The sequence below is a fragment of the Hemibagrus wyckioides genome, linkage group LG09, assembly GCF_019097595.1.
Source record: "Hemibagrus wyckioides isolate EC202008001 linkage group LG09, SWU_Hwy_1.0, whole genome shotgun sequence".
In the NCBI taxonomy this organism is placed as follows: domain Eukaryota; kingdom Metazoa; phylum Chordata; class Actinopteri; order Siluriformes; family Bagridae; genus Hemibagrus; species Hemibagrus wyckioides.
Window position 1 is genome coordinate 19,984,061 of NC_080718.1, and position 12,875 is coordinate 19,996,935.

Consider the following 12,875-nt stretch of genomic DNA (forward strand, 5'->3'; position numbering starts at 1 on the left):
CTTGGTACAGAATGATGCAAAACAAAATGGCTAGATACACAAATAACAACTACAGTTTCAGAATGATATGCAGTATAAAAATCATGCAAACTACAGTAACAGTTATGCTAGACCTCACAAATGGCATTTCAACAAAATAAACTTATCATCTCTGTGTGGATTCTCAGTTGTCAAGACCAACAAGTCATTTGTTTTACACAAACATTAACTGAGCATCTTCAGCTCCAGCAATCTAAAGAGTTTACACTGGTGCATATCTCAAAACAATGTGTTCACGACATTAACATGTATTACTGATAACCCCATTGCCTTATTTTGTGTATCAGTATTGTAGGTTTCTTTCTGTTTTTGAGCACTTTGGCAAAAACCTTTGTGGAATCTGGTGTTCATAGTGTTCAAATTGGAAGATAAATCTAAGATGCAGAGGATTAAGCATCTAAAGCACTTATACAGAATATTAAAAGAAATATATAAAGTACAATGAACATGATGTCTACATGAGTGTATTATTTTCTAAACCCAGTCCATTGTGTACAGTTAGATCTGTAATCTACAGCAGTGGTTCTCAAGATGGGCTTCAGAGACACCCAAGGGAAGCCAGGGTTTTTTGTTTTTGTTTTTTTAGGTACATTATTATATATATATATATATATATATATATATATATATATATATATATATATATATATATATATACACTACCAGTCAAAAGTTTGGACACACCTTTTAATTCAATGTTTTTTGTTTAGGGATTTATTTTCTACATTCTAGAACAATACTGGAGATTTCAAAACTATGAAATAACGCACATGGACTTAAGTAATCCATATGTAATGACAACAAAAAATAGTCAGTTGTTATTTTAAGACATGAAGGTCAGGTGCTCTGGAATAGTTCTTGCAAGAACAGTATTGTCAAGTGCATTTGCAAAACCCATCAAGCACCATGATGAAACTGGCTCACATGAAGACCATCCCAGTAAAGCAAGACCAAAACTTACCTCTGCTGCAGAGGAGAAGTTCATTTAGAGTTACCAGCCTCAGAAATCACCAATTAACAGCACCTCAGATTAGAGCCGTTATGAAGGCTTTACAGAGCATCAGTAGCAGACATATCTCAATATCAACTGTTCAAACGAGATTATTGTGTATTTCGGCCGCCTTCAGCATTGTTTTACAATGTAGAAAGAAATAAACATCAGGAAAGACCATGGAATTAGAAGGTGTGTCCAAACTTTTGACTGGTAGTGTATATATGATTGAATTTAATCCAAAACTCAAAAACAAGTAGCCTGTAAATATACTTGGATATAATGTGTTCTGTCAGAGGAATATGGTAATCACATCATTTACATTTACATTTCTTATTAATGCACTGCACCTCGCTCCCTCCGATCCACTAGCACTGCTTGACTGGTCCCACCATCTCTCAGGATACAAGGTAGGTATACATATAGACTCTTCCCCTAGATGTCCGTACAGCCAAATTACTGACTGTCTTCAAACAACAGATGAAGACCTACCTCTTCCTGAAGCACTTAAACTAGCTCTTATTTTCCCCTGTTTGTTTAATGTATTGTCGTATGTACATTAAAAAAATTTTTAGGCTGATGTTATCCTAAATCTGTGACCTACTGAACCAGTGTTAATGTACTCATTGATTTCAAAGCAATTTTGTACATCGCTCTGGAAAAGAGCGTCTGCCGAATGCCAGGAATGTAAATGTAAATGCAATCACATCAAACACAACAAAGCTGCCAAACTGGGAGCCAAAGTCAGTAGAGACAACGCTGTGAGTGTTTACAAAGAAACAGCGATCACTTAGAGGAGGTTTTGTACATAAAATTACATTTTGCTAAAAAAAAAATGTTTATTTCCCCAATGTATGAAGGAGTACAATCCAATAATATTTGTCTATTTACTAATGTTCATAAAATAAATGTTATAACAAGTACTGATGAAGTCTGTGGAAGTTTATTTTATAGTTAAAAAAGTCCCAGTCTACAAAAGATTTAAGATCTACATAATCTGAAATCCTACAATGCTTAAAGGACTTTGTTTATTAATTCTCATACCAAGGTTGCACCAGAAACCAAATGAATGAAAGAAGTAGCAGAAATAATAAAATATTAGTCAAAGAAGAAATAAATATATGAAAGTTTTCAAAAGTGCTGTAAAAATTCCAAGAATTAAATTGCATTTTGAAAAAAAAGTGCAAATGGATCAAGCTGTTACCTTTGTCATCCCTGTTGTTAACTTCTTTTCTTCTTGTGAATATTCATTGCTCTACAAAGCCTTTTATAGTCTAGACCACTCCAGTCCTGTAGCTCGGTGATGTGTTAGGAGTAGATGGACCAGTAGATGATGTTGAACAGGGTGTATGCTCCAGGAAAGATCACCCTCGAGTACTTGTCTATGGCGTGAGTGTCTATCCAGATGTTGACGTAGCTTCTTAAGCTCCTCACCTGACTGGTGGTCTGATTGTCTGCTAATGTGAACTGAGCAAAGATCCTCTCCTGTCTTACTTCATTGTCTGGCATCCCATAGTTCCCTGTGGTGCTTTGGTCCACATCACTGTAGGCAGTATTCACCATCAAGTCCTCATCTGGGCGTGCTATACCACATGTACATGGTAACTGAAGAGTCAGAGCATTAACAGGATGAATAGTTATAGATGGAGGGAATCAAAGCAAACATTTTTAATAAGAGGAACATCTGCAACATTCCATAATGGGACCTTTGTGTTGAAGCGTTGTAATTTTATTCAGAGGCAAATCAGTCAATAAGAGCTGTTAGGTTTTACAAGCACCAAACTGAGCATGCTATCAGGTTTATCATTCCTGTATGTGCAAATTTCTTTAGCCAAGGTGCTGATACCCTGTCTGTCACTTAAAATCTAATATATCAAATCAAATATGTATTAATATTGCTGGTTTAAAACTTTCCTTTTTGTGCCATAAAGTGTGTTAATGGTGTATGATACTGTGTGTACACTCACTTGCTCTCTGAGTTTCCTCTCTGTACGCTCCTGCACAGTGGTCAAGTAATTAACCGCTGCATACTCGATAACAGAAAGGAACACAAACACAAAGCTGACCCACAGGTAGATGTCCACTGCTTTGATGTAGGACACACGTGGCATAGAGGCATTGACTCCAGTGATGATGGTGGACATCGTAAGAACCGTAGTGATACCTAAGAGTAAAGAGTATAAATGACAAATTCTTAAAGTTTGTCTTCAAGTAAAATTTTTTTGCAAATAAACATGAGTAAGCTCTTTGTATGGTACTATGTTATGTTTAGGTAGGAACCGGTGAACTAACCTAAAGGTACTCTGGCAGGTACGGCCCTGCGATCGATCCAGAATGACACCCAGGACAACATAACCATAAGTGTGGCAGGGAAATATGTCTGCAGCAGAAAGAAGAAGATGTGGCGCCGGAGAGTGAAGTGAATGTACAACCTATTGTACCAACCTGTAAAAAAAACACAGTTTAGCACCATAGTTGGAAGCAGTTTGTACAGTAATTTTGTAAGAGTAACACAGTATGATGGATTACCCGTGCTGCTGTAGAAAGCCAGCTTGGTAGTTGTGTGAAACTTTTGGATGAGAAACTGGGACAGCGAGATCCTGTCATCTGTGTTCAAAGACTCATTCCCTTTCTTCCAATACAACATGAGGTCATCATCAGTGTATGCATCTACAATGGTAAAACAACATATTTCACTACTTTTCTTGGCTGTTCTGTTTTGCTTGTACAGTGATTGCCAGTTTATTAGATACAACTATCTAGTAGCATGTTATGCCTCAAATAGCATGGAGAATTGACTTCCAGCAAACCACTCTATCCTTCTCATGTCAAAAGTATTTATAAGGTCGAGATTAGGGGCCTAAAAAGGGCCACTGAAGCAATGACAACTTCTTAGGTTTTTCCTATGTGTTGTTGTTCTTTCAGCTGCTCCCTGTTTAGAGTCACCACAGCGGATCATTTAGTCTGCAGGTTTCAATTTAGCACAGGTTTTACTCCAGATGCCCTTCCTGATGCAACCCTCCCATTTTATCCAGGCTTGGGACTGGCACTGAGAATAAGCTCTTCAGTGGCTGGGTTTAGCTCCCTGCCCCTGGAATCGAACCCAGGCCCCAGCAATTAGAACATGGGATCCTGCCGCTGGACCACCAAGAGGCTTTTTAGTTGTACTTGATACAGAAGGTCGTTTTGACGTTCTTCAGTGTGTATTATAGGAATTGATGTGTGGCAGTAAAATATTCCCCACACCATGTCACCACTGCCCTGCACTCCTTACATCACCTCACACACCATGGACTTATGTTTCACAAAATCTTAAGCCCATCATCAGCATCATTAAGTTGCAAGCTGGATTCATCACACTGAGCAAATGTTTCCAGGCTCCTTTGGTCAGTGATCGCAAGACATAGTCTTTATCCTATTCAAGATAAATAATTAAAGTGACATTCTGCAGATGAGTGTTAAAACTGAATGTGGTTTCCCAAGGTTGTGGCTTGTCTGTGAGTTGCTAGAACTGCTGAAAAAATTCATCTTAGCCTGCCCAGCCACCAGCTGCCAAAATACAAACCGAACTAAGCAAGTCAATATTTGACAAGTGGGAAGTTGTTTTCCAGCTTATTTATTCAATAATAAATGATTGAGATTTTCTAATTTCAGCATTTAGCAGACACCCTTATCCAGAGCAACTTACATTTGTCTCATTTTTTATACAGCTGAGCAATTTGGGGGTTATTGGCCTTGCTCAGGGCGGCAGCTTGGTGGACTTGAGATTCCCAAACTTCAGATCAATAGTGCAACACCTTTACTACTGAGCTACCACATCCTCCATTTTCTAATTGGCTTACTGTTGTGTTATTTCAGTGTAGCATTACTACCAACAATTCAGAAGCTAATTTCTTTATACAAGCACTTACCAGCTGGCAAAGATATTCTACTAGCTTAGCTCGACTAGCTTTATTCAACTAGATAGCTTTACCAGCTAGATTTTCCACATTCAAAGTTACTAAGGCTAACAATTCATACCATTACAGTGTTCAATCAGTGATGTATAATTTATGGCAAGGTATGAGCCGTTCAAATCGACTGGCAACACAGGATATACGTTCACCGGCCAGCACTGCTTTCAGAGACTCCTATGAATTTTCTATATTAAATTTTACATTAATTATTCAAAAATATATTTTTTTCATATCCACATACAGCTCTCTATCTCGAGTGAGCAGGTCTGTGTGTCCAGAGGAAAACGACTGAGGTCCATGTTGCACATGGCAGTGACCGTTACTCTGCAAAACACAATGACATGATGATTTAATCCCATTACATTGACAGTTTCATTCAGATAAAAAGGCACAGTTTTGCAAAAGTACTTTCGACGTTATATTCATTGGTAATCTTCAGTATTATCCGCAATGCAATCAATGTTATAACTAGTCAAACAATTTACAATTTAAAGAATGCACTGATGAATATCAAGCACACCAAATGTGACTCTGTGTGTTTAAACTGCGTTCACATTTTCACCCTGTGAATGAGGTACTAAATGTTAACATGAAATTAATTAGATTTATTTCATGCAATGTCAGTTAGATTGTGCCTATTCATAGTAATGAGGCTTATTAGTTTAATAATCCATGTGAATGGCATATGGAGGACATAAATGGTTAGTGTTTCTCTTGATTACCACATTATGCAGGCCATGTGTCCCTTTTGCTGCAGGCTTGAAAAAACTAACTGAAATCCCTAAACATCGCATAAGTGTAGTGTAGCCCCTAGGTTACACTAAAATGAGTATAAGCATGATGAGAGTTGAGAAGAGGAGAGGAAAGTATAGGAGAGGAGAGGAGAGGAGAGAAGAAGAGAGGCGATTGCTCAGTGATGCTGTCCCTTGCGGCACGATCCGAGGTCCATGAGTTCAATATTGAGTGGAATGTTCTAAATTTAACTAAAAGTGGTGTATTGTGGACAGCAGTAGCCTGGAGGCAGGAACATTTGGACATAGTTGTTTGCTCTCCAGCTGATCCTTCCTCCTGCTGCTATGCCCTAAGCAATGCAACAAGCCTCAAATCTGCCACAGCAACTCTCTTTGCTGGCTAATGTAAATCTAAATGCCATGTATAAATGGAAATGTGATGATGATAATAATAATAATAATAATAATAATAATAATAATAATAATAATAATAATAATAATAATAATAATAATAATAATTTAAAAATCCACTTGTCTTAGGTTAAAGCGACTGTACCGTAAACTGTAGAGCACATTTCCATCAGGATAAACCCGCAGCATCACGTTGTCCGTAGTAGTGTCATGGATGAAAGATCTTTTCGAGTGAACAAAGAACATGTCAGGCACCCAAATCTTCTTCACCAGCCTACTGTCGAAGGTCATGCTCTGATTGTTGGTGCTTGGAAAGGCCAGGCGCTCATCTTTCCAATAATGTCTCAGATATAGAGTCATAGTAAAGTCCTGAGATACAAAAAAATACAGCTTTCTACAACACAGTTTGGTGATAAAGGATTTCTAACTTTCATGTGACAGGAAATTTACATTCATCACATTTACACACAATAATCTATGCTTTTCTATGCTAAGAAATTCAGGAGATAACACCTTTTACTGATACATTGGTCAGTGATTCGACTAGTTTCTTCAGGAACCAATCATCAAGAAGGATTTTAAAATGCTTATTCTATTTTCACTTAATCTTCTCTTCCATACTGCTCCTCTATCACATCTGACCAACTTCTCATGAAAATAGAGATCATTCTATAGGTCTGTATGATGCAGGTTTAGAAGAGACAATACTGAGAAATCAGTATTTTCATGATGGCTACAATAAATTCAGTTAAATTTTTCATTTAAAGTCATTTAAAGACATGCACAGTTGATTCCAATTGTACAGACTGGTGTTCAGGTCAATTTTTCTAACACAGGTTTTTCTTCAGGTTTCAGTTTTTCTAGAGGACAGTAAGGGGATGATGTAGTGCAACATCACTTACTCATTTGACATGTTATCTACATGCGTGCATATATTATCACTAATTGAATTAATAGATAAGTACTCACCATATCAACCTCAGAGATGGTGTCAAGGCTCTCAACCTGAACATCTACCCCTACTGGTATAGGAGGTCCTGCAAGTGCATACTTATGTAAATAAGCATAGCAAAGATTGCATTCTTTCTTTCAGAGGCTTATATTAATTATAATATATTTAAATGTTAGACATTTCACTAATTCCATTTTATTACAAATGTGAAGAAAATGGTTTCATCACTCCTTCAGGATTTGATGATGCTCATGCACAGGAATTTGCCCTATTTTAGTTTTTGGCCTATAATAACGTTCCATAATAAAAGAAACTACATTTAGGTCACAGTGGATCAAATTTCCCACATCTGGCTTGTGACCGGGTCTCTGTTTTGCTTCACTAGGTCATTTTAAAGCCGTCAGTTGACATGTGACTGTGTTGATCCTGCTATGATAGCTTTTTTTTAGATTACGCTAATATCTTGAGATTTCTGATCTATCATTGCAAAACACTGAGTTACTAAGCATACAAAGGTTTTTTTTTATCCTGTTCACTGCATGTGGAACCACAGTGCAATCCCTGCAAATTGACCATTCAACCACAAACAAATCATACAGTCCTGTACAGTCTGAACATATTCAAATGTGACCACAGGATATTGCTCGTGTATCAGTGTATTCATTCTGTCAGCATATGGACATGTTTTGTAATACAGCAGCTCTTGTTGAGGATTAAGCAGGTTTCATGATCATTTATATTATCAGACAATATTCATGGCTATGAGTTCTCCATTTATATCTTGTTGTAACTGCGATTAGCAGTTTGCTTGCAGTTCGCTTGTGATAAACATTTTGTTCTGCATACTGTAAGTCTCTTAGCTATGTTTCATTTCTTTTGTATTACCTACCAAAAACTAATCATGATGCATTTGACCAAGAAAAATATATTTGCAGATAAGAATGTTGGAAACTTACCTCCAAATGCTGGCCTCATTGTAAAGTCATGGTCCTCTATCCTTAATAATTGTTCCGATTTTGTCACAGGAGATTTTGTTAGATCTGGACTTCTTCTGAAGATTGGACTGTTTCAGTGATTAAAAGTCATTTTTAATTAACTAAAATTAAATCAGAAATTAGAATAATAAACACATTCATCTATAGTATTTTTAATTAATATGTATATCCATTCATCCATTTTCTGAACCGCTTAACCTATGCAGGGTCACAGGGAGCCTGGTTGTCTATCCCATGGGTCATGGGGTATAAAGCAGGGGACACCCTGGACAGGGTTCCAACCCACCGCAGGGCACAATCACACACACACACACCCATTCACACACTACGGACAATTCAGAGATGTCATTCAGCCTAAAACATATCTTTGGACTTGGGGAGGACACCAGAGAACCTAAAGCATGAGAAGAACATGCAAACCCTGTGCACAGAGGGTAGATCATTAATCTATGCAAACACTGATAAACCTGTAAAGTTCTAATAGAGATCATGCTTGGTTTAAACAAAAATATTCAGAATTTAGGCAGCCTTTTTTTCAGCTACATTTATTCACTGAAGTTCAACTTCAGATCAAATGAAGCAAAATCTTCAGACCTGCCAGACTTATGACTTCCTCCATTTACCACTTCTAGTTCTCTCCGGGACCTGAAACAAAAGGAATCAGGTCAAATTATTTCAATAGCAGATTGGTAACACTTTGTAAAATATGATTGGGCATGCTGTTATAGGTAAACAATAAATGATGAGTTTATATATTCTCATACCACAGCAATTTTACTTAAATAAAGAACTACCCAACATATATTTTATTATTTTTTATATATATAACTTATATAATATATATATAATTGTGATATAAAATGTTGTGGAACATCTACCATAAACGTTATCACTGTTATCATTTACATTATAAACAGTCAGTCTCTTTTTATTCTCTCTTTTGAATAAGTCCTTGTGTAATTTCTTAATATATACATGACCACACATTAATATGTGCACTTTTTATTTGCCATGTAGCTTGAACTACTCACAGACTTTTAAATGAATTAACAACTTCTGACCAATCAGAATCAAGAATTCAGTCTTTATACTTAGTGCCTTCTTGTCCATTTGTTTAACTACTGCTGCACAATACTACTGATTTCCCAGTAGTGGGATTTTATTTTATCCATTATTTTTCTTTTTCTATCTTTATGACACATAAGTTATTGTATTGTTATTTGAAAATCACGTAAGAATTTGCTCTTTATGCACAGTAAGCCTTGCATGCATAACACTAAATAGGTCACAGTAAATCAATTTGAATGCTTAAAATGGATTACTGAATAAACAAAAGTACTGTCTCACAGACTATCAGGCAGCGGAATGTCAAGGTGTAAAGTGATATTTGATATAATCTGCCATGATGATGACAGGGTGTTGCTGTTTGGGAGAAATGGAGAGTTCTGTGTTAACGGCTGCTTTTTCCTTCTATCCCACTCAGCAGCTGGTTACTAATCCTCTTGGCTTTGAGGTTTTGTCCAATCCATCCTGCCTCCTACATCAGTGAACTAAACTGCAGGTCTACTCACTTAAGGGTGTGCAATGTCTTATATGCAAGGGTGCATGTTTTTAATTAATTATATCTTTACCTGAAATACTCCTGCATTTTGAAATAAACCTACAGGATTATGCTGAAGTAACCGATGAAATACTGCAGATCAGGTGAAATATTGTTGCTATCGTGTATAGCTATGATAAAGGGTAAACTACTGTGTTACAAATTAATAGAAATGTTGTGGAACATAAATGTTATTTCTGGTTATTGCACTTTGTGTGTGTACTATTCTACTGTATATGCATTGACAAATTTTATCAAGTGAAAATGTTTGGAATATAGGTACATTTGTTTAATATTTCTCCTTAGGAGATTAAGATAAAGCAAATAGAAGATTGTTAAGCCGTGTGTCACTCCTTTCAAGCTTGAAAAGTTCTTCTTCTATACCCTTCTAATCTCACATTGAGAAATATTTGCACCATATTCTATTTCATTTTCATATTCATTTTCTTTCTTTCTTTCTTTCTTTCTTTCTTTCTTTCTTTCTTTCTTTCTTTCTTTCTTTCTTTCTTTTTTTCTTTCTTTGTAGGGTAGAACATGAGTATCTAATCCAGCCTTCTGTTTTAGTGCCCTGAATAAACTGTATTAATGCATTAAAATGTTGGCACTGTGTATCAGGTTTCTCAGTTCTTTCCTAAATTCCCAGATAAATTAACTGGGTTGTTTGGACCAATTAAATATTACAACAATACAAAATATTGACCTATAACAGTTCATAAACATACATTTATCTACAGAAAACACTTCAAATCAAGGCTGGTCCAGTCCATCACAGGGCACCTAGGGGCAATTTTACCATGTGCACTCTATATTTTAGGTGATTTAGGAGATTTCAGGAAATCCATGCAAATCATGGGGAGAACATGCACCCAAAGACAGTTACTGGAGCCTGAGCTTAGGATCAAATCAGGGACCTTGGACCTGAGGTTAAAACACTACCCACTGTGATATTTGGTAGTGTGTGGTATTTCTACCAAACTTGTTTATTAAAACAAAATTTGCTTTTCATATTTTTTCCCTTGAACTGTTTGAGTTCAACATAAAATTTATAGAAAGATTTATTTTTAAAAAATTTCAAAAATAAAACTGATTCTAGCCACCCTAGCCACTTGGAAGCAAATAATATTACTTTTTAAATATGTTTTAATTAATTTAAATAAAAAAAAAAATCCATATCCTAATATATAAAATGGAGAAGGCTGTTAGTCAAAGCTGAATGAAGATGTTTGCAATTACAATTTAAAACTATAAAATCTTACTTTTACACTTAAAATTTTTGTACAATTGCAATTGTACATTTTAAAAAATTGAGGTTAAATCATTCACTAAAGTTAATGCAAACAAAGAAGCGACTTTTGCACACACACAGAATTTTACTGAGCAAACGGCCTCTTTACCTGCTTTGCTTGTAGGCCTCGGGTTTATAACCCCTCTGGTGGACTGATTTCCCAGCAGCACCCATTAAACAGATACAGATCAGCACAATTACAGCATCTATATGCATAGTGCACATAGTCCTCCAATCACATCCAGTCAGATTCTACACACAGGTCCTGAACAAGAGCGAAGGACATTCTCTTTTAGCACAGGAGCCAAGGAAGAACACACAGTTCAGCCCTCACTGTAAACACCACTCAGTTCTTAATCTCCCAACTGGGAAAAGCAATTTTCACTAACCCATAAATCCCTGAGCGTCAGATGGCACAGATTTGATCCCTCCAGTGGTGGATGTGTCGCACTCACTCTGCACCGCCCCGGACCAATTCTCCTAATGATCCAGTGTTCTGCATTTATCTGTGAGGTCAGTCACGAGGATGGAGGAGATCCTTGACAGATGTACAGCTGGACTGAAAAGAAGACGTTAACAACCACCACCCCCCCTTCCCAACCCCAACCCTGTCGCCTTTTTTTTTTTTTTAAGTTTACTCAGCTCATCTAATCTTCTGGTAATCAGGAGGACTGAAAAAAACACTAATGATATGGCAACAAGGTCATTTATTTCTTTGCTTATGGCCACAAACTTGAATTCCTCTTCAATTTTATAATCTGGATATTTTGTGATGTATGCTATGTTTGCACTGTATTTGTGACTTTGATGGCCTGATTTTAATAGATGGAAAGATCATAATGACATTTTCGAATTAATTCTGGCAGGGGTTATGATTTTATTTTCACTGATTCAAAAAATGGTTAAACAACCATTATCCAAGATGGTTCCATCATGCTGAATGAAATGCTATGTTTCATAGCTGAATCTCATGCCAATTTCCAGTACACTATCAGCCTTAATAACTAAAGCAATATAAATAAATTGATAGAAACAACAACCAAACAAAATGAACGAATAAACAATCACGATCATTCAGAGTAACAAGAACTATGTTTCTCGAAACCAACAACAAAATGTATTTCAAAAGCTTAATGCATTGACATTTGCAACATATATTGTTTTTTATACGTTTATGATTTTTTATTGATTCAACTAAGAACCTGCTTGGCAGGAAGGTTTCAAATCACATTACTGCCAATGAAATAAGAGAAGATACTCTTGGGAATATCTGGACATTTGGTGAAGTATTCAGTGCAAATGTGAACACTCACAAATTATATAAAAATAAGAAAAAAATAACTATAACAATTGCTATACTATACTATACTATACTATACTATACTATACTATACTATACTATACTATACTATACATACAAGCAAACATACACTATATTGCCAAAAGTTTTCAATCATTTAGTTCAGGTGTTATTTTTCAGGGGTTGGGCTTGGCCCCTTAGTTCCAGTGAAAGGAACTCTTAATGCTTCAGCATACCAAGACATTTTGGACAATTTCATGCTCCCAAATTTGTGGGAACAGTTTGGGGATGTCCCCTTCCTGTTACAACATGACTGCACACCAGTGCACAAAGCAAGGTCCATAAAGACATGGATGAGTGAGTTTGGTGTGGAGGAACTTGAGTGGCCTGCACAGAGTCCTGACCTCAACCTGATAGAACACCTTTGGGATGAATTAGAGCACAGACTGTGAGTCAGGCCTTCTCGTCCGACATCAGTGCCTGACCTCAAAAATACGCTTCTAGAGAAATGGTCAAAAATTCCCATAAACACATTCCTAAATCTTGTGGAAAGCCCAGAAGAGCTGTTATAGCTGCAAAGGGCAGGCCAACTCCATATTAAATTTATGTACATGT

At 36.5% G+C, this 12,875-nt stretch overlaps 1 protein-coding gene across 1 annotated transcript; it reads right to left on the reverse strand.

Annotated features, from left to right (window-relative positions):
• Positions 1-705: 705 nt before the first annotated feature.
• Positions 706-11,195, reverse strand: LOC131359080 (gamma-aminobutyric acid receptor subunit rho-1). The gene is made up of 10 exons (XM_058398635.1): positions 11,070-11,195; positions 8,670-8,720; positions 8,037-8,143; positions 7,098-7,165; positions 6,274-6,497; positions 5,228-5,310; positions 3,560-3,700; positions 3,323-3,475; positions 2,998-3,194; positions 706-2,635 (listed from the first exon to the last, which is right to left on the reverse strand). Exons 1-10 carry the CDS (start codon positions 11,183-11,185, stop codon positions 2,339-2,341), a joined length of 1,437 nt encoding a protein of 478 aa, XP_058254618.1. The 5' UTR covers positions 11,186-11,195; the 3' UTR covers positions 706-2,338.
• Between the last annotated feature and the right edge of the window lie 1,680 nt (positions 11,196-12,875).

What these genes read in the sequence shown, in the direction of transcription:
- LOC131359080 (XM_058398635.1), bottom strand. Translation starts at nt 11,185, where the DNA reads ATGTGCACTATGCATATAGATGCTGTAATTGTGCTGATCTGTATCTGT. An exon ending in GGAAGTCATAAGTCTGGCAG is followed by an intron (nt 8,144 to 8,669) that starts GTCTGAAGATTT and finishes TCACTGAAACAG; the next exon opens with TCCAATCTTCAGAAGAAGTC. An exon ending in AGAGGAAACTCAGAGAGCAA is followed by an intron (nt 2,636 to 2,997) that starts GTGAGTGTACAC and finishes CTGACTCTTCAG; the next exon opens with TTACCATGTACATGTGGTAT.